Here is a 22,225-nt window from a genome sequence, read left to right as displayed (position 1 = left end):
AAAGGTTCCCCAGTTCCTAAGAAACTTAAACCCCTCCTCCCTACATCTTCATCTCATCCACCCATTGAGATTGTGCAATTCTGCCCATCTAACTGGCCCTGCTCATGGGATTGGAAACTTCAGAGAATGCTGCCATGGAGGTCCTGGACTTTAATCTCTTACCTAGCAGCTTAAATTTAGCCTCCAGGAACCTTCTCCTACCTTTCCCTGTGTCATTGCAACCTACGTGTACCACGACCACTGGGTCCTCCCTAGCACTGCAACCTCCCCACCCAGCAGGCAATTCATCTTGTGATTCTCCTGGTCATCACAAACCCAACTATCTATATTTCTAATAATCAAATCCCTCATTACTATTACCTGTCTCTTCCTAATAGCTGGGGTCCCCTCCCCTGGAGTGGTATTCTCAGTGCAAGAGAATATCATGTCATCTGGAAGGCAGGTCCCAACTATGGGGTTGTTTCCCTCCCCTCCTGTTTAATGATCTCCTTCCCTGAGACTTTCATCCTCCTCAACAGCACAGAGGCTGTCAAACTGGGGGTGGACCTACTCTACTGCATCCCAGAAAGTCTCCTCCTATGTAGCTCTGTCTCCCTTAGCTCCTCCAGTTCAGCAACTGTGGTCTCAGGAGCCTGTATGTAGTCTCTGAGGGTCATGAGCTGCTTGCCCTAAATCATACATAGGCCACATGTAATCATACATGCTGCATTCAGTGCAATAAACTGGACAGCCCCCACTCTACTGCTAGCCTTCTGCCTGCATTATTTTTATTCTTTTGTTTGCAGGGCGGGGGGTTGGCCTACGTTTAGAGAATGTTAGGTGTATCTGACTCTCATGCTCTGTCTCTAAATTCCTGAGTTTACTGCTCTTGGTTGCTAGCTCCTTTGGTCACTTAGTGGGGGGGGGGGGGGGAGGGGCAGGGTGTGTGTGTGTGTGTGTGTGTGTGTGTGTGTGGTTTCTTTTTTTTTTTTTTTTAAATATAACCCCCTATTCTTCCTGAGTAGCCCTGCCTTCTTGTTAAGGAACTAGGAATCAAAGGATGGCAGGCCAGAGCCTCTGTAAGAAGCTCTAACCCTTGCCCAGCCGGTCCTCTGGGCTCAGCACACAGCCCCCTCCCCCAAACAGACCACGCTATAAACTCCAGTCAAGCAGGCACACGAACAAACTGACAGCAAATTCAGCCAAGAGTCATGTAGTCGCTCCTCCTTCACCTGGAGAATGCTCTTGCAAAACTCCAGTTTGCTGCTCCTGTTTGCTAAAACAACTAGCTTTTTAAAATCTAGAGCCTATAATGCAGTCGTTAATTTTTTTTAGGGCACAAGTGATTTAGTTTAAATCCTAGCATATTTGATGAGGTGACTCATTAATATGTTTGAGTTAAAATGTCAGAAAAACGCAAGTGAAATGAGATAGTGAAGAAATACTAATCACACTGGTAGCTCTCTAATTGTACTAAATATGGGCCATAGTCCTTGTTCTACAATCCTGTCTTGTTTATAAAAACTTAAAAGTGCCTTTGTGTCAATTTAGATTGTCATAACTAAGGCTAAGATTATGTCACAGAGGTTGCGGAAGTCACTTCCAGTGACCTCCGTGACATTGGGGGGGCCCCGCAGTTGACTAGCCGCTGCTAGCAGCAGGGGAACCTCCCGCAGCAGCCCAGCCTCCGTGGGTGGCATGGGTCCCCCCACAGCTCCCAGCTGCTGCCACCGGTGGCAGAGGGACCCCAGAGCTGCTCAGCGCTGGCATGGGTGCCCTCCATAGCTCCCCTGCAGCTCTCAGCCCCGCAGGGCAGTGAGGGGACCACCCCAGCTTCAGCCCCACAGGGCAGCAGCTAGACTCCTCCCAGACACTGGACAATGGGGGTTCCTGCAGTTCCCAGATGCTGCGGGGTGGGGGGGCAGGGTGCTTGACCCTCCTCCCTCCCTATTTTGTAAGGGATGTTTTTAGTAAAAGTCAGGGACAGGTCACCAGGAAGCGGTAACAAAATCGTAGCCTTAGTCATACCTTATTGGTGCTATCCAGAGAGACTGAGTCCTTTCAAGTTTGTCACAAGGAATTAGTCTGCCTGCCCTGGCTTACTACAGACTGAGTGGAAAAAATGAAATATTGATATTTTTAACTTGGAAAATGTTGTTTATCTGATTCCTTGCATGTTAGCATAGTATGTTAGTGGACAATTAGGTTAAAAATAAAATCAGAAGTCCGTGACCTTAGAGCTCTTCTGTAATGAGACCTATGTTTGCTGCAGAGTTGAATCCCTTTGTACAGAATTAATTTCTTGGAATGGGTGTTATTTTTAAACCTGTGTGTCATGAATTGCCTTATTGAGAGCCAAGGTATGATTTCATAGATGCCACAGAGGACTTAAATTCGTGTTTTTTTTTTTTTTCCTTCCTTGTTCAGGTCCTCATATATTTCAGTTAGTTTCACTAGAATTTCTGTTGTCATTGGAAGGGATTTGGGCTGGCTATAACTTCTTTCCAGCTATTCATAGGTTCACGTGTATTTTTTTAATAAGCTAGAAAATAGGATGAAGGTACAGCATGAAAAGTTAAAAATGACTTTAAAAGGTTAATAACTTTTTGTAGAAAAGAGGTTAGAGGGTGGGGTAGAAGAGCCATAAATAAATCTTCACTGGAGGTAAATTAACTTTTAAATACACAATTTCAGATCCCCAGTCATTTGCTGAATAAATGTGAAACTTTAACCTTCTAAAACAATGGTTAAAAATCAGTTCTTCCCGTTACTGGCCAAGACTAGAGTTCAGGCCCTGGGATTCAATTTCCCTGCCCAGCAGTTGGTGATCTCACTAATGCCTAAAGCAATGTAAGAATGCAGCTTCTTTCTCTGTTGTAGGTGTTAGTGAGGTCATCAGCTGCAGCCAGAGAATTGCAGACCTCTGAAGACTTGAACTCTGGCCTAGGGAGCCTTTTTATATAATAAAAAAATAAAATAAAAAAACCCTCCACACCTTTCAGTTACCATTTGAAGCTGAAAACTATTTCCTTTCCAGTTTGAAAGTATTGGAGTACGTCTTAAACTGCAGGCTCAAACTATCCCCTATCTGACGTTACCTTTCAACACAAGATACAAGTAATGGACTAGGGATAACAAACGGATTTAAAACCAGGAGAGGTTTTTACCATTAGCATCAGAATATAGTGCCTCAACCACTATTTTAAAAAATGTTTAAACACTATATTGGAAATGCAGTATCTATTATTGAATGCTTAAATGTGCTATCATCGCATCATAAACATGTCAGAACCATGCATTGTAATGTGTGATAGAGTAAGCTTAATACCACTGAGATTTCTGTAAGATGCTTGCAGTCTTATTTTATCTTTTTCATTAAGTGTGCAGCTGTTAAATCATTTAATAAATATTATTTTCATCATGTCTAAGTCTTTACTGTTTGTGTAATATGGACACCCTTCTCATGCTAAATTTTCATTAATATGCTTTAAAATATTTACCATATCAATAGAATTCAGTTGGGTAAATAAGTTGCTTTTTCATTAACAGCAAAAGATGATGGAAGCATTGCTGTTGCCCTGGGCTACACTGCACACTTGGTCTCAATGATTTCCTTCTTTCTACAAGTGCCACTCAGGTATCCCATAATTCACAAAGGTTCCAGATCTGCAATCAAAGATAATATCAACGACAAACTGACAGAGAAAGAGCGAGAGTAAGTATGTCATCTTCATATGTACTTTCTGAGAAAGATGCGGCATCTTGACTGGGCAAGAAGGTTGATGGAGTTGCAGTAGTTGATATTGAAGTAGGTTGTTTTTAGTGCCCAAGTCAAGGATGCAGTTTCCATTGTGGTGTCTGAATCCCATGTAAATAGGATTAGGTTGAAATTTGTAGCAGACTAGTTAAACTAGATTGAAGTTACATAAACTAGTCTATTCTAGTTGTATTAGTTTAGGGGTGCAAAGAGGCACTTCCTTTACTTTTTTTTTTATTATTATTATTAAATTTCAGTTTTGTGTGGTGAAACTTCATTGTTACATATGTAGACCAGACAGACCGCAGTGAATTTTAAGTTTTAGAATATTTTTGCATTTTAGTCTGATCCATATTCAGTGCTTTGTAACCAGCAATGGATTCAATACAACAAATGTCTGTTGTTTTATTATTATTATTAATGTCTGTTTAGTCACTATTCTGTGCCATCAGAATCTTAATTCCTGCAATTCTTTCACACAGTCTTAGTCAAGGTTGCTGAGGTAATATAACTCTTAGTGAAATAGGTAACTACAGTATTATCATTAGAAAACCTAAGCACTAATGACAGAAAATGGCCAGTTAAAGAATTCACTTACGTGAATTCTCTGACCCGGGATACTTTCAGGTAATGACACTGATGTGAAAATTCACCTTGCACAAACAGCAACATTATCCTTGACTCACAAGGTGTATATACGAAACTTCTCAACATACACATCACAAATACAAGTCTACCTTGAACTACGTAGAATATATAATATATTGCATTAGTATATATTGTGGGTCAACATTATGGCCATAGACATGTAAGGTGAATTTTCACATAATTACTTTATATTTGAGCATATAAACTTTAAGGGTAATAAAATGGTCTGCTCTTTTTTCTGTGTACTGTTGAGCTGCAAAGTGAAACTTACAGAACTACTGACACTAGTGCTCTTCATTCTGTAGTCAGCACATACAGATAACAATGGAGTTGTAGCACCTAGGCAAGATTGAAGAAAAGGGTAAGGGGAATGCTTCTGTGCTTGCACTTAGGAAACATTGTCTAGACAAACTGTCTGCATTGGCACGAGGGAGGGGAGAAGGGGATGAGGAGTGTATCCAAATTGACACTAAACTCATTGGAGTTGTAATTTTTTTAACAAGCCATAGTTTAGTGTGTGGATTACACATTAAACAAAATTCGTATGTAAATAGTAGTAGTATGGGAGAGTTCCAGACTCCAACCAAGATACATAGATTCTAGGACTGGAAGGGACCTCGAGAGGTCATCGAGTCCAGTCCCCTGCCCTCATGGCAGGACCAAATACTGTCTAGACCATCACGGATAGACATTTATCTAACCTACTCTTAAATAGCTCCAGAAATGGAGAGTCCACAACCTCCCTAGGCAGTTTATTCCAGTGTTTAACCACCCTGACACTTAGGAACTTTTTCCTAATGTCCAACCTAAACCTCCCTTGCTACAGTTTAAGCCCATTGCTTCTTGTTCTATCCTTAGAAGCTAAGGTGAACAAGTTTTCTCCCTCCTCCTTATGACACCCTTTTCGATACCTGAAAACTGCTATCATGTCCCCTCTGTCTTCTCTTTTCCAAACTAAACAAACCCAATTCTTTCAGCCTTCCTTCATAGGTCATGTTCTCAAGACCTTTAATCATTCTTGTTGCTCTTCTCTGGACCCTCTCCAATTTCTCCACATGTTTCTTGAAATGCAGTGCCCAGAACTGGACACAATACTCCAGTTGAGGCCTAACCAGCACAGAGTAGAGCGGAAGAATGACTTCTCGTGTCTTGCTCACAACACACCTGTTAATACATCCCAGAATCATGTTTGCTTTTTTTGCAACAGCATCACACTGTTGACTCATATTTAGCTTGTGGTCCACTATAACCCCTAGATCCCTTTCTGCCGTACTCCTTCCTAGACAGTCTCTTCCCATTCTGTATGTGTGAAACTGATTCCTTCCTAAGTGGAGCACTTTGCATTTGTCTTTGTTAAACTTCATCCTGTTTAACTCAGACCATTTCTCCAATTTGTCCAGATCATTTTGAATTATGACCCTATCCTCCAAAGCAGTTGCAATCCCTCCCAGTTTGGTATCATCTGCAAACTTAATAAGCTTACTTTCTCTGCCAATATCTAAGTCAAAAGCAACAGAGGGTCCTGTGGCACCTTTAAGACTAACAGAAGTATTGGGAGCATAAGCTTTTGTGGGTAAGAACCTCACTTCTTCAATATCTAAGTCGTTGATGAAGATATTGAACAGAGCCGGTCCCAAAACAGACCCCTGCGGAACCCCACTTGTTATACCTTTCCAGCAGGATTGGGAACCATTAATAACTACTCTCTGAGTACAGTTATCCAGCCAGTTATGCACCCACCTTATAGTAGCCCCATCTAAGTTGTATTTGCCTAGTTTATCGATATTCTTATCATGCAAGACCGTATCAAATGCCTTACTAAAGTCTAGGTATACCACATCCACCGCTTCTCCCTTATCCACAAGACTTGTTATCCTATCAAAGAAAGCTATCAGATTGGTTTGACATGATTTATTCTTTACAAATCCATGCTGGCTATTCCCCATCACCTTACCACCTTCCAAGTGTTTGCAGATGATTTCCTTAATTACATGCTCCATTATCTTCCCTGGCACAGAAGTTAAACTAACTGGTCTGTAGTTTCCTGGGTTGTTTTTATTTCCCTTTTTATAGATGGGCACTATATTTGCCCTTTTCCAGTCTTCTGGAATCTCTTCTGTCTCCCATGATTTTTACAAAGATAATAGCTAGAGGCTCAGATACCTCCTCTATTAGCTCCTTGAGTATTGTAGGATGCATTTCATCAGGCCCTGGTGACTTGCAGGCATCTAACTTTTCTACGTGATTTTTAACTTGTTCTTTTTTTATTTTGTCTGCTAAACCTACCCCCTTCCCATTAGTACTCACTATGTTAGTCATTCCTTCAGACTTCTCGGTGAAGACCGAAACAAAGAAGTCATTAAGCATCTCTGCCATTTCCAAGTTTCCTGTTACTGTATCTCCCTCCTCACTGAGCAGTGGGCCTACCCTGTCCTTGGTCTTCCTCTTGCTTCTAATGTATTGATAAAAAGTCTTCTTGTTTCCCTTTATTCCCGTAGCCAGTTTGAGCTCATTTTGTGCCTTTGCCTTTCTAATCTTGCCCCTGCATTCCAGTGTTGTTTGCCTATATTCAATTCATCCTTTGTAATCTGTCCTAGTTTCCATTTTTTATATGACTCCTTTTTATTTTTTAGATCATGCAAGATCTCGTGGTTAAGCCAAGGAGGTCTTTTGCCACATTTCCTGTCTTTCCTCAGCGGAATAGCTTGCTTTTGGGCCCTTAATAGTGTCCCTTTGAAAAACTGCCAACTCTCCTCAGTTGTTTTTCCCCTCAGTTTTGATTCCCATGGGACCTTACCTGTCAGCTCTCTGAGCTTACCAAAATCTGCCTTCCTGAAATCCATTGTCTCTATTTTGCTGTACTCCCTTCTATCCTTCCTTAGAATTGTGAACTCTATGATTTCATGATCACTTTCACCCAAGCTGCCTTCTACTTTCAAATTCTCAACAAGTTCCTCCCTATTTGTTAAAATCAAGTCTAGAACAGCTTCCCCCCAGTAGCTTTTTCAATCTTCTGAACTAAAAAGTTGTCTGCAATGCAGTCCAAGAACTTATTGGATGGTCTGTGCCCCGCTGTGTTATTTTCCATATATTTAAGATACATGGGCCCTACTGTGCTAAGACACTGTGTATCTTAGTAAAGACAGACCCTGCTTCAAAGATCTTGCTATTTAAACAAAGGGTGGGAGAAGAATAATTATCCCCATTTTACAGTTAAAGGGAGTGATACAGGTGTAGTAACTTGCCCAAGGTCATCCAGGAAGTCTAACAAAGCCTGATATGAATTCAGATCTCCTGAGTCCTACTCTAATTTTTTTAACCACACAACCATCCTTTATCCAGATTTTAATTAAGGTTGAGAAGCAAATACTGGAGCTGGCTTTCAACAGATTTCTCATGCAAGTGGGGAGAACTGTGTTTAAAGTCTAAACCAATTTCCTTCCATCCTTCAAATATCTGCCAATAGGACTTAAAGTTCTTCAGGTCACGGTGTTTTGAGTTTGAGCCAGTTATACTCAATCAGATTATTTATCTAAATGATATTTTTTTTCCCCTAGCCCTCATGAATTCAACACTTTTATATTCCACAATATGTTTCCAAAGAGGGAGAGATTTAGCTTGCAGTACTCCAAAAACACCCTCTGGTATTAACCCTTCTCCCAACATATTCAGTAAACTCTATTCCTCCTCAGTTGGCTCTGTCCGAGGTCCTAAGAGTCAGCCTCCAGTATTAGAGGGGCAGATTAAGAGTAGATGAGACCTCTCTGTCCTGCCATCTTTCTGGGCACTGCAGTCTTGGTAGCTGGTGGCACTATAGTTAGTTTTAGTATCTTAACTTGCAGTTGCTTTCCCTCTGCCCTAGCTGCTTCCTTTTCATACACGTCTAGTTGAAATACATGGTGATTAAATGTGCAACAGAATCCAACACTTAGTGTGTTTTAGTAGGCTTTTATTAAAAGACAGTTGTTCAACTTCAGTGCAAGGTACTATTGAGTAATTCTGGCATGGCTTTCTTCATACTTGGCAGATGTAATACATAGCACCTCTTGTTGGCATCACATTTAGGGTGACTTATTAAATATTTGGCTTGAAGTGGTTCTAATTTAGATTCATATTTTATTTGTGGCTGAAACTTTGCCTGTAGTATCAAAATGAAGGGTTTTTAAAAGGTTCTGTTTCAAGGATAGGGGAGATGTTTTTGTTGCACTAATTTAAAAAAAAAGAAGGTTTGGGTGGTTTTGGATTTAGTCTATTTAAAAACTTAATATTATAACAGCAAACTAATGGATGCAAGTAATACTTATTTCAAGTTCCTAAAATAAACTTCGTAAATAGTACCTAAACACTTACATGACAGACCTGTTTCTCTTGGGTAAATATTCGTTCTAAAATGTGTACACACTATTTAATATAGCAAGCATCTCGGCAATTGCAAAAAAAAGTACTTTATTTCTTAAAGTGGATGATCTAGACCACTTATGGTCTTAGGAAAGTATGAGACTACTTTACCACTATATTGAAAGAAAGATCAGCTGTAAAATAAGCAGGAGGCTACAGGGTTGACCTAACACTTGTATATCTCCCCAACTACTAGAGATAAAGTATGAAAATATCAGCCACTGGTCTTCAACAAAGAGCCAACTTTGAAATCATAAACAGAAGTGTTAAAGTTATGGTGTTTCCATGATATATTCTAACTGCTCCCTCCTTCATATATTACATCTAGCCTTGTAATATTGTGTCAACAGATAAGTTCCCTCACAGAAATTTCTCAGTCTCAGTTTATAGAACTATCTTACCTCAATGGTTTTAGAAAAGAATGCAGTTTTTATTAAATACCTCCTTAAAACATATTTCTTCAATAGTGTCTTTCAACAATCCTCTTGAAAGTACAGAAAGTATCTTAAAAATAAAGAGCCCCACGCTGCTTGAAGTTTGGTCTTAAATTATGTATCCTTCGTTTATTTGGATTGGACTGTCTGTCTAAGATTTTAAGCTTCTAGGGACAGTATGGTGTTTTCTTCTCTCCAGTGTCCGCCATGCTGATGGTGCTGAATAAATAACCAATTTAAACTTCTTGGCACTACTATGAGAAATAGAAGCACAACACTTTCTCTCCTCTACTTGTAGGTGTGCTTTTAATCCATAGCTTTAATATTTGTCACACATTCTTATACTTGCATGTAACACTTTTATTAGTCTGCTTCTGGATTTTATAGAGATGGGTAGCACCTGACTTGCTGAAAAGTACAGGAGGGTTTTTTGTGCTTTTTCTTTGTAATAGCTCCTGCATTTAGATTTCATTTCTGTAATTATGTTATGATTGCAATAGTATCTAGGTGCCGTTTTTTTTTTTTTTTTTTTTTTTTTTTTTTAAACGTCTACCATGTATGAATGGTAGTTCATCTGACCACAATTTTAGCCTAATAGCTACCTTTGCTAGCTAGGAGCCCATAGATTTCAAGGAAGATACCTCAGTTCAATTCTCCCCCTTCATGTTTTTATATGGTATAGCGTCTCATTCACAAGATGGACAGTGCTCTGGAGAGAACCAGGGTTGCATAGTTAATGAGGCTATTTGTAGGACCCCAGTCTCATTTGTTGCAGAAGCTGGATGCTGTGTGGTGAATGAGACAAGGAATGGTAGGAAAGAATGGTCTCTTGGATAAGGCAGCTGAATGCTACCCTGAAGAACTGGATTCTGTCCCTGCCTCAGCCAAAGAGTTTGGGTGACACTGGACAAGTTCCATTAGCCGAAACGTCATACACTGAAAATGAGGAGCACAGTGAATCTAAGTTGACATCCCTGGGGTCTGATTTACAGAAGTGTTGATAACATGCAACTGAGGTCACCTGGAACGCTGCTCTATATTTATGTGGTGAGGGCACTGTTGGATTGATTGAATAGTTTCCAAATCCAAAGCCGTGTGCCTAAAGAACACCATTCACCTCTGACTAGACCTAAACCCCTTGGTTCGCTTCCACCATCTTGAGGGAGGCAGGAAGTAACCCCAGAAACAAAAGCGCTCAGCAATAAACACATCTGAGCACAGACAAACCCTCAGTTAGTATTGGGGGGGGCCCTATAGGAAATCACACATACACCTCTATTCAGGTGTTGGAGACTGGGTACTATTAATGAACAGGTTAAAGCTGTCTAAGCTGATTGAGTCCAAAAGTTCCCCGTCTTAGTCCTAAACATGGTACCTTTCACCCCTCGTGGCAGTTGCTGGTGCTTGGGAACAGTGCGAGCATGGGCTGCTGAGTTCAGACCTCTTCTGCAATGCCAGGCATCCATCCCTGTGGTTACTGTGCTGATCAGGACTCTTCTGGGTCTAGGCTGCTGTCTTATCCTGGTCGTAGTCATGCCCCAGCCTGCTTACTGGGCTGATCCCCTTAGCTGCAAGTTCAGACTGTTTGGGACTGCTCCTTCCACTAGCAACAAACAGCAACATGTACTGAAGCCTCAGCCTGTTCTTTCTAGCCCTCTGCCAAATGATTGGCCCAAGGGCAATCAGATGGCCTGCAGCCAATCCCACCTTTAGTATGGAGTGACATTCTTCCCCTCCACTGGGGAGGCTTTCTGGCAGCAGGAAGTCTGGCGTAGGATTTCTTCCCAGTCATCCAGTGCAAGCTTCCCTTTCTGCCTACTTCGTCAATCAGGGCTCCTTGGAATAGAGTATGTCCTTCTGCACTAGCCACTCTTCATATATGTAGTGCTATAAAAGGTGCCCAAAATTATTTGACACTGGTCAATTTTGACTTTCATTTCAGTGCCTCAGTTCCCAGTGTTTATAATGGGAGAAAATACCAATGCCTCACCTTGCTTGGGAGTTGTGAAGATTAATGACTGTTTTGTTTGTAAGGAATGGAAATAGTAAGATGAGAGCACTGTAGGAAACCCATGAGGAAATTCTGTATAGTATATAGTAAATAATGCCTGGGACCACACATCAAATGAGGATAAAAAGAAATAGCTACCCCTTCAGCAAGCGTCCTCCACCCTGTGCACTGAATGAGGTCAAGGATCCTTTGGAAAAGATAATCTTTAATTATGTGATCACGCTCTATCATAAAAATGTATATGTGCAAGGCGGCTCTATAAAGGTTTTATAGACAACTAATTCTGGCATTTCCCAACTTTTGAGCGCTTGACTTTCAACCTTAACATTATTTTAACAGTTTATCTATAATTTCCCAAACTTAAAAAAGATTGGAAAAACAAATTTTATATGGAACTATCTCTCTCTTTCCCCCCTTCCCTCACCTCCATATGGGTTGGGATCATTAGATACACAACATCAGTCCTATCTCTTGAATTGGTGGAGTAACTGGTAGCAATAGTAGGTTATCTTTTGGGGTAGTGACACGAAGTGAGTTTAATTATTTGCTGACATCAGATGAATGTAGAGACTTGCTTCTCCTGCCAAACCTGGGCACCAGCAAGAGGAGCATTGAGAGCACAGGGAAGACAGTCTCCTTGCTCTCCGTTTCTGTGCCTCGCATATCATCAGCCCTGGGCTGTCAGGACAGATAATGGAGCCCTTGGGCAGAGCATGTTCAGTCACTAAGGGCGTGGTGATGTGCAGATTGGTTGGCAAGTAGGAGCTGCGGGGAATAGTGCATGCTCAGTGCAGATGGACTCTTCAGATAATTTAGCTACCAGATTCTAAGCACCAGAGGCTTAAAACTTGCCAAATTTGGGCAAACTTCCACTGATTGGAAAAAGGAACATCCATGATACATAGGCAGTCCCCTCTCTTCCCCCCGCCAGTCTAAAGTTCCTACATGCAGTTCAAAGCATGCAGGCGTTAGTGTGTCTCAATGAAATGATTGTAAGCATTCTTTTCACCTGGGCGCAAAAATGCATTTTCCTTTGCCTTTTTGGAATCAACTGAACTGTTTTAACTGAAATGTTAAAGGGTGGGGGAAGCATTAGAATGTCAGCCTGAGCAATTAAAATTTGGCAAGGTTATAAACAATTGGAAAAACATAGTTTTATAATGGAAGGTTTGGGGTTACCTTAATTATAACGGTACCTGCACCACCTACATTTTCAGAATTGGAGGTTATACACATCTTCAATTTTCTTTTTCTCTTAGCTTGCAAATAACATACTTAATTTTAAAATATGCTCAATCTAGTTTATTAGTATCAAACAATTGTTGCCTGTTTCTTTTAGAAGTACACGTCTGAAACTTGTATTTTGCTGCTGTCTGCAAGTATTCAACTAATACTTTGATACATGTGAAATTTTAAACTGTAAATGTAATCATAGCACTAAATCAACCTGGGAAAACTTGAAATTGCAAATTTTGCTTTCTTTATCTCAAAGTAGCTTGTGAGAAGCTAGGCAAGTGCAATACACTTTTGCAGTTACTTCTCAGTTGGATTTGTTTGGATGCTTTTACATCTCTTTACACCTCCTAGACAGTTCACAAAGGAAACCTGTCTCCTCTCTGAATATATGTGATGCCCAGGAGTAAAAGGAGAATATCTTCAAATCATGTTTCTTTATTAGAACTTCAGAATAAATAGTAAATGGATTTAAAGTCCTTAAAGATATTTCAGCAGAAGCCTTATGCACTTGCTAGGGATGGGTGAATGGTGAATAGCTAGCATTGCCCAATCTAAGGTGATGAAAGGTCTGCTACGGGAGGTTTTTTTTTTTTTTTTAAACTTCCTCATGAGACGTGTGAAGCTATGAGGTTGGAGGAAATGGGAGAAGGAGAAAATATCTGGCTCAAACCATCTGAGTCACAGGGATTCACAAACAGCTGTGAGGAAATCTTAGACATCTGCAGGCAAAGGCATGTTCAGTTTTCACTTTTAAAGCGGTCTGCAGCTGTCCCTTGTGATGATCTACTCAGAACTTACTAGAAGCCAGACATTAATGGAAAGTCAGAAAGACAAGAGAGATGCTCAATACATTACTGTAGTTGTCACCTTTTCCAGGAAGAACTGGAAATGGTATCAGAGACTTGGTGGGATAAATCTCATGATTGCAGTATTGGTGTATAGGGGTATAGCATGGTCAAGAAGGACAGGCAGGGAGAAGGGAGAGGAGGCATTACATTGTATATCAAGAATATATATCGTTCAGAAGGAAGTGTGAGGCAGACCAGTTGAGAGTCTGAGGGAAGATAACGGAGGGGACATGAGGAGGAGGGCAACAGGGGTGATGTCAAGGTAGGAGTCTCCTATAGACCACCAAATCAGGAGAGAGAGGTGGATGAGGCATTTCTTTAATAAATATCCAATACACAAGACCTGGTAATGATGGGGGACTCTAACTACCCAGACATATGTTGGAAAAGTAATATGGCAAAACACAAAAAATCCAATATGTTCTCAAAATGAATTGGGGACAACTTCTAGTTTAAGAAGGTGGAGGAAATAACCAAGGGACAGTCATTTTATACTTGATTCTGACTAACATGGTTACAAATCTGAAGATGGAAGTCAATTTGGGTAACATGATAGGTTTCATGATGTTAAGGAAAGGAGGGAGTGAGAGCAGCAGAATAGTAGTGCAGGACAGTGGACTTGAAAAAAGCACACTAACAAATTCAGAACTAGTAGGTGAGGTCCCATGGGAAGAAAATCTAACTGATAAAGGAGTTCAGGAGAGCTGGCAGTTTCTCAAAGGGACAATATTAAAGGTGCAACAGAAAACTATGCTGATGAGAAGGAAGGATGATGGTACAAATAGTAAGAGGCAAGTATCGTTCCATCAGCTCTTTAATGACCTGATAATCAAAAAGGAATCCTATTAAAAAGTGGAAACATGGATAGATTGCGAAGGATGAGCACAAAAAACTAGCACAAGCATGTAGGGACAAAATCAGAAGGGCTAATGGATAAAATGAGTTATACCTAGCAAGGGACAGAAAAGGTGATAAGATGAGGTTCTTTAAATACGTTGAGCCAAGAGAATGACAAAGGAAAGTGTAGGGGAAGGAGAACTAATGATAGTCAACATCAAGATGGCTGAGGTTTTTAATGCCTGTTTTGCTTCAGCCTTCACTAAAAAGGTTAATGGTGACCAGATACTTAACACAATTAATATTAACGACAAAGGAGAAGGAACACAAGCCGACCCTCTAGGGCAGAGATCGGCAACCTTTGGCACCCTGGTGGGCCGGGCCGGTTTGTTCCAGTCTTCTGGAATGTCTTCCATGACTTTTCAAATATAATTAATTGCTCAGCTATCTCCTCAGTCAGCTCCTTGAGTATTCTAGGATGCATTTAATCAGGCCCTGGTGATTTGAAGACATCTAACTTGTCTAAGTAATTTTTGACTTTCCCTATTTTAGACTCTGCTCCTACCTCATTTTCACTGGCATTCACTATGTGAGATGTCCAGTCACCACCAACCTTCTTTAGATATACTCAAGCATGCAGGGCCCTATGAAATCGTACTTAAAGAACTAGCTGTAGCAATCTTGAAATCATTACCAGTTTTCTTTGAGACCCAATGGACAGGTGAGGTCCCAGAGGATTGGAGAAGAGCGAACATAATACCTATCTGAAAGGGGAAACAAAGAGGACCTGGGGAATTATAGACCAGTCATCCCAATTTTGATACCTGGAAAAATATTGGAACACATTATTAAACAACCAGATTGTAAGCACCTAGAAGATAATATGGTTATAAGTAATAGCCAACATGAATTTTTAAGATCAAATCATTCCAAACCAACCTAACTTGCTTTGTTGACAGGGTTACTGGCCTGTTGTGTCCAGTTCTGAGTGCCACACTTAAAGAAGACATGGATAAATTGGAGAGAGTTTAGGTTTTCCAAACATTTTATCATTTTTGTTACTCTTCTCTGAACTATGAGAATAGGGTGACCAGACAGCAAATGTGAAAAATCGGGACGGGGGTGGGAGATAATAGCCTATATAAGAAAAATACCCTAAAATCGGGACTGTCCCTATAAAATCGGGACATCTGTTCACCCTATATTAAAAAAAAAAAAAAAAAAACCTACTAGGCATGTTTAGTTTTAAGAAAAGACTGAGGGGGAACCTGATAAACCTTCAAATACATTAAGGGCTGTTATGCAGGATGGTGATTAGTTGTCTCCTTGTGCCCAAGTAGTAATGGGCTTAATCTGCAGGAAGGGAGATTTAGGTGATAGTAGGAACAACTTTCTAACTATAACAATAGTTAAGCGATGGAATAGGTTTCCAAGGGAGGTTGTGAAACCTCCATCGTTGGAGGTTTTTAAAGACAGGTGTCAGAGAAAAACACAGTTCTCACTCTTTTGGTTGGGTACAGCAAAGTCAGATACTTTTATTTTCTCTTGCAATTGCGTAGAGGGAGAGAGTACGCTAGGACACAGGGTCTCCCCCTCCTAGGCAGGTCTCTCAACAGGTAAACAATTACAGCAAGCATTTATACCTTTTGTTACAGACAAAATAATAAGCAACAGCTGCATTTTGTTTATACATAGGTCATCCTGATATCTTATTTTTCTCACTTGTTTAGACTCTAGTCTACATTCCATATTATCTACACAAGGTCACAACAACTTCTCACACAGTTCTTTCCCACTCGCCTCACACAATCCTCGCTTCTACAAATCTCGTGTTATTAGGGTTACAGTTAGCCTGACTCTTGCTAACAAACTGTCATGCATTGCAATCCCCTTCCTGTCAGTTCTTTCTCTGCTTCCACACAGGTTAGATCAGTGGTTCTCAAACTTTTGTACTGGTGACCCCTTTCACATAGCAAGCCTCTGAGTGCAACTCCCCTTATATTAAAAAGTGATTTTAATTTATATTTAACACCATTATAAATGCTGGAGGCAAAGTGGGGTTTGAGGTGGAGGCTGACAGCTTGTGATACATGTAATAACCTAGTGATCCCCTGAGGGGTCCTGACCCCCAGTTTGAGAACCCCTGGATTAGACAAACATCTGTCAGGGATGGTTAATAGATTCTTGGTTCTGCCTCGGCCCAGGGCACTGGGCTAGATGACCTCTTGAGCAGTTGTACTAGTCTGTACGTTTTTATTAATTTTTAAATAATTTCTATAAAGCCATTTTAATTGTCAGCCTTGTTAGTGGAAGTACTCAGCAGTAATTCTGAAAGTAGTTGAAGTGCAAGTGCAGAAAATGACATAAATGGAGCTAGCTTGAAAAAAATTAATAAAGCATTTTTCATTAGAATTTGCCAATTCATCAAAGTCAAAAGGTTGTGTGGAGACAGGTTTTGATGAAATTCCACCGGAAAGCAGGTGTGTTTCCGATGGAACCCTTCCTACCTGCCAAGCTGGTTACCTGCGAGCTCCCTCACCTGGCTCCTCAGCATCCCTCTTCATGGGCTGGTGGGAAGATGAGAGCCCCAGCTTCCAGTTTCCTGGCTTCTTGGCAGCCTGAGCTGCCAGGGCTCCCAGTAGAGCTGGGCAGTGGACGGTAAATCCATTGTGTGGAGGATTTCTAAATGTTTCGATTTTGTTCCAAATTGGAATTCAACCAGCATTCAAAATTCTCCAGAACAGAATTGCCATTCTCCACCCAGCTATAGGTATAGTATTCCTTCATAAAACAATGAACAGAACACATTTAAAAGAGAGAGGAAAAATTAGCAATCTTTCCCAAAAGTGGATATATGAAATCACACATTTAAATGAGAATTGCTGTGACCCACTTAAACTTAATTCTTAAATTATACCATAATCAAAGCAATCAGATTTTCAGGCTCAGAACAAATAAGCAAAGATTATAGCAATTTTAAACTACTCAGATTTTGGATTTAAACTACTCAACTCAGGGACCTGGCATTCTTGGATATTTATAGATGCAGTCTGTCTTTAACAGGACTGGGCAGACTATTTCCCTAGCCCTGGGAGGACATTAGGTTAGTTGGTTTAAGCCCAGAATTCACCCTCGTTATAATTGAACATAATTTGATAGGCATGTGTGAGGCACAGTTTCCATGCAGATTTTGTTTTAAAAAGAGTGACTCTAGATGCCTGACACTCTCCATTCAGTTATGCCGTTGATTCCACTGGAATCAATGGAATTAAACCAATTTCATGTCTTGCAACAGAGTGGAGAATCAAGCCCAATATTTTTATTCTACATAGCCTGACATATAGTCAGATGTTTCTGAAAAGAGTTAAGTAATGGATTAAAGCTGTTGGTTTACAACAGAACACAAGTCTAAATGGGTGGATTGGAGGGTGAGGTCAAAATCTAGGGGACAGATACAGATTTTGTAATTGTAAAAAGCATAAAGTAATGTGGAGTTCATTTTTTATTTTTGGTGGACTCTACTTTTGTGATGCAGATAACTAGAGCTGAGTGAGTGATTCCATGCATTACGTCAGTTAATTTAGCCTGTTCACTTGACAGCTAGTAGCTCACTATTTTTTATCTATTAACGTCTGTGAATTGTTGGTTTCATCTTGTTGATGAGTATTCAGTATATGTTGTTAGTTTTGAGTGGCCACGTAGGTAGAAAGGTATTACTTTTCTTGCTGACTATCAGTGGTAGGCTCAGCGCTTCTGACAATCCGCTCACTTTCAGTGTCTGACACTAGGGCCAAAATTTTAGAATTGGATACCTAACGCTTCATGGCACCAAATAAATATTACTAGCTTCCCATGTTCACAAGCACTAAATTCACTACCCTCTTTCAAAGGCTGCAGTGCAGAGCACAGGGGTGTGAATTACAGAGCACGCCAAAGAGTTGCGCTCTAACTGCTCTGTAGAGACACTGCTGGTGCAAACTAAAAAGGTACTCAGTTCACATTAACATCGTCTTTGAAAGAGGACAACATGAACTATGTACCTTTTTAGTTTACACCATCCGTGTTCGCAGTTGGAGCGCAACTTTTTGGTGCACTTGGCAATTTACACCCCCTTAATCCAAACTGTGGTGCAGTGTAGACATGCCCAAAGACTAATGTAGAGTTTCCCATACTGCAGTTGCACAATAGTTAATTAGAGTCTGATACAGCCTGTCTTTGACAGTGGCCTGTACCTAGTGTCTTAAAGGAAATAGGGAGGCAACCTTTATACCTAGGCATCTGTTCAACACCATAGCAGGTAGGCAGATGTCTGCAGGAAATCTGTTATTACATTTTAACTTAACTAGCATAGCTATAGATGTTAGAGTATCTGGAACTTTCCAGCCATTTGAAAATTCAGTCTCAGTATTTGACTTTTAGCAGTAGTGAATTCCACAGACTGATTATACATTCCCACAACCATCTATTCTAAGTTAATTCATTTGAAACCCCATTGGGATTTAATACAGACCTTCTTTAAACGTGCCACATGTCAATCTGTAGTAAACTAGCTTTTAGAAATGATCAGAAATGTCACTATTTCACTTCAGGCTTGTCCAAAGACCATTTTTGGTGGAGATTAAATTTTGAGATTTCAAGTTCCTTGCATAGGTTTTCTTCAATGCAGTTTGGGACATGGGGGAAAAGGACTGATTAGAAGAGAATAAAAAAAAATCCAAACCATATGTTTTAATGCCAAATTGGAAACAGATGAAGGCAGTTAAAAATCAAGCAATTGCTTAAACTTTTAAAACAGAGTTTGTATTAAAGGCAGGTGGTTATATACAGTAAAAATCAGTCACCAGTATATTGTCACATTTGTGATCTTTTTGGATACAAAATGAGGAGTTCATAAATCACAAAATCTAGCTATAAAGATGTTTGGACTTGAGAACTCATAAGAGCAACCTTAGTGTCTGAAATAAATTTATGGAGTATAGATCCTCTTAGGTTTACTTAACAGTTAACGTCTGACTGACCAAACAGTCCTGTGGAGATTTACTGCAGGTTACTCAAATATTTAAGCTGCTGTGTGATGTTGAACAGGTATAGATTAGCCCAATAACAGATATGAGGCTGTAAAATAAATGAGGTTTCAGTGACTGGTAAGTACTCATCTAGGTCAGCCCAAAAAGAGAGCTCAAAGATGAGAATCAGTTGGTAATTATGATTGATTATGACACAGTTAATGAATACAATTAGACTAACAACGGTGGTCTCAGAACAGTGCTTAAAACAGAAATTAGTATGGGCATGTCTCAACTTTTTTACAAACTTGAGATCTGAAAGCACATGACACCAATAAAACTACTGATTTCCCAGGACAGATATTCCACGGGTGAAGCACATCTGCTTTAGAAAATCTTACTCTTTTTATTTTGAATACTTTGCTATTGTACAAAATACTTAGCTGCTTCTTAACGAAAATATGCGATTAGACGATTGGCTTAAAAACAAGTTTGTTTCATGAACTCATGGAAAAATTTCAGCAATGATATTAAATTAGATTTGAATAAGTATTCTGCAATATAAGCAGTAACTTGTTAGTATAGTATGCAGCCTTTGTGGACAGTTGGTTTTTAAGATTTATTTTGGGAAATCTTTGTGGGAGAGATTTTATGTTGCTACCAAAACCTTTGACTCCTACCGTACCTCAGTGTGGGTATTTGCTTCTCCATTTTTCTTCTGTTTCTTTATTAATAGAGCATGTTACTCTAAGTCCAACTTCATTGTCTTATGATTGCAATACGAGATGCTAACTTTTGATCTATAAAACTCTGTGCTCTGGTTCCTGGCTACCTCAGTCTGTCTGCATGTCCTCAGTTCTTTTGTGTACCAAGGGGACATTCAGTCCCTTGATTTAAATGTCAGAGGGCAGGCCACTTTGATGGAAGACCTTCTGCTTTGGAATTTTTCTCCCCTCGCTCACCCACCATAACAAGGGTCTGACCATTTTACAGTTTGACACAAGACATTCTGCCAGGTGTCTTCTGGAGAGGCATGGGGTGATTACTTCCTCTGGAGAAAAATAGTTGTGCCTTATAGCTTGCCATGAAGGTCAGTAGACTTGTGCTGTTTTTAGACTGAGGGGAAGAAACTTGTTCCAGAGCTGGAGGGCCCCTCTCAAAGAGCACTGTGGAACCTGAGAGGGACCCAGTTCAGGTGCCTTTGATCTTGGTCTGGCACAAGGAAAGAGGCGGTATCCCAAATAGCAAAGTTTGAAGCCATTTAGGCCTTGTAGAGATGACAAGCACCATATACCAAATCTGGACACCAGTAGGTAGATGGGGAAGGATATGGAGCACCAGTGACTTGCTGCAACTCAGAAGCATCACTTAATAGGCAGGCTGCTATATTCCGACCTAGTTTAAATGCCCATATTATCCTGGACTGTAGTCCCATGTAGAGCACGTTGCAGTAATCTATTCTTGAGGTGTAGTATCACAGTAGTAAGGCCTGCATCAGGAAGAAACGATTGCAATGGCCAGCTGCAGATGGTAAAAAGCATTTCTGGACACTGTTGCTTTCTGATCATCCAACAGCAGCTAGAAATCTAATATAGACACCAAATCATGAAAGCTTTTTTAGCTTTTAAGGCACCCTCAGATAGGAAAGAGTGCCTTAAGAACTAGAAAGTAAATATTCAAATATCTACCTTGGCTTAGCTTGGATACTTCTGTTTCACTGATTACATCTTAACTGTTCAACTGGAGTTGAAGTGACCGTATCCAGCCTCATTTAGCTTTCCAAGTTGTGATTTTTACTGCATATATTGAATTTCTCTACCTTGTATTTTGTAGAAGGGCTTTTAAACCTATGTTGACAATGTAAGATCTTGCCCTAAATTTTGAAAATGCCATTGCCAATTAAAAATATGGCTTAATATATAAAACTATCCCTTTAAACTGTTAGCATTTGACAAAGTTAGCATGCAGCTGTACACCTAACACCTACACTGCATTACCAGATGTATTCATTTGACAAATGCTTGCTAAAAGTGAAAACTAATTTTTAAGAAATGGCTTCCTAAGATTTCACTTGGCAGAGTAGCTGTGGACCTAAAAATTATCAAACCAATGAAAGTTGCAATTATGTTGCTTTTGTGAAGATTGGAAAGGTTTTCCAATATTCTGTGCATGCTGTTTGAAGCATTGTGCTATCCATGTTACAAGAGGTCTTCACAGCATTAAAACTTAACAAAATATTGTGGTGCTATTGCAAAATATAGTCAGGCACTTTTGCCAATTCTACCTTATGGAAGGGACAATCTTGTGGGTAAATAAGTCTTGGGTGTTAGATCTAGATCATTCCCAGCTTAGATGACCTTGCACAAATCACATGACCTCAGCCTCAGTTTCCCATCTTTTAAAAATAGGATTCTTACCTTTGACATGGGTGTAGTGGAGCTTAACTCAGGGTGTGTCTACACTGCAGCTGGACACCTGTGGCTGGCCCATGCCAGCTGACTCAGGCCTGTGGGGCTTGGGGTATGGGGCTGTTTCATTTCAGTGTAGACTTCAGGGCTCATGCTGCAGCCCAGGCTCTAGGACCCTGTGAGGTGGGAGAGTCCTAGATCCCGGGCTCCAGCCCGAGCCCAGACGTGTACACTGCAATGAAACAGCCCCGCAGCCTGAGCCCCGTGAGCCCGAGTCAGCTGGCACGGGCCAGCCATGGGTTTTTCATTGCAGTATAGACCTACCCTCAGTGTTTAAATTGGAGACACTCAGTACTAGTCAGGTATAAAGTGGTATTTGCTAATGTTGGTATCTGTCTCCAATCCCCCTGCCTCTTCTAGATTGAAGGAGAGGGGAGGATTTCTTATCTCTTGGCTGTCCCAGTTTTCTGGCCGCAATCTGTCTTACAAGTAAATTAAAATGAAGTATTGTTCCTGTTAAGTGTGCATTCTGTTTGTTGTGTTTGGACTGTCATGCCAATGATACTCATAGTCTCATTTTCAGTGTGTCTGACTCCTGTGGGAGTGAGAACTGAAATTATATAAACTTTCCCCCCCCCCCCCCCTCCAAACTCAAATACATTC

The 22,225-nt window shown here is 40.4% G+C and overlaps 1 protein-coding gene across 1 annotated transcript in view; it reads left to right on the top strand.

The window, feature by feature from the left end:
- Positions 1-22,225, top strand: part of UVRAG (UV radiation resistance associated) — a 149,078-nt gene that overhangs the window by 79,180 nt on the left and 47,673 nt on the right. Inside the window, exon 12 of the mRNA XM_065417462.1 lies at positions 3,529-3,694. Coding sequence (XP_065273534.1) covers positions 3,529-3,694 — 166 coding nt within the window. The remainder of the gene's footprint in view (positions 1-3,528; positions 3,695-22,225) is intronic.

The sequence above is a fragment of the Emys orbicularis genome, chromosome 1 (assembly GCF_028017835.1).
Source record: "Emys orbicularis isolate rEmyOrb1 chromosome 1, rEmyOrb1.hap1, whole genome shotgun sequence".
NCBI classification, from domain to species: domain Eukaryota; kingdom Metazoa; phylum Chordata; order Testudines; family Emydidae; genus Emys; species Emys orbicularis.
The sequence above is the reverse complement of the archived record's forward strand: the minus strand, read 5'-3'. Positions and strand labels throughout refer to the sequence as shown.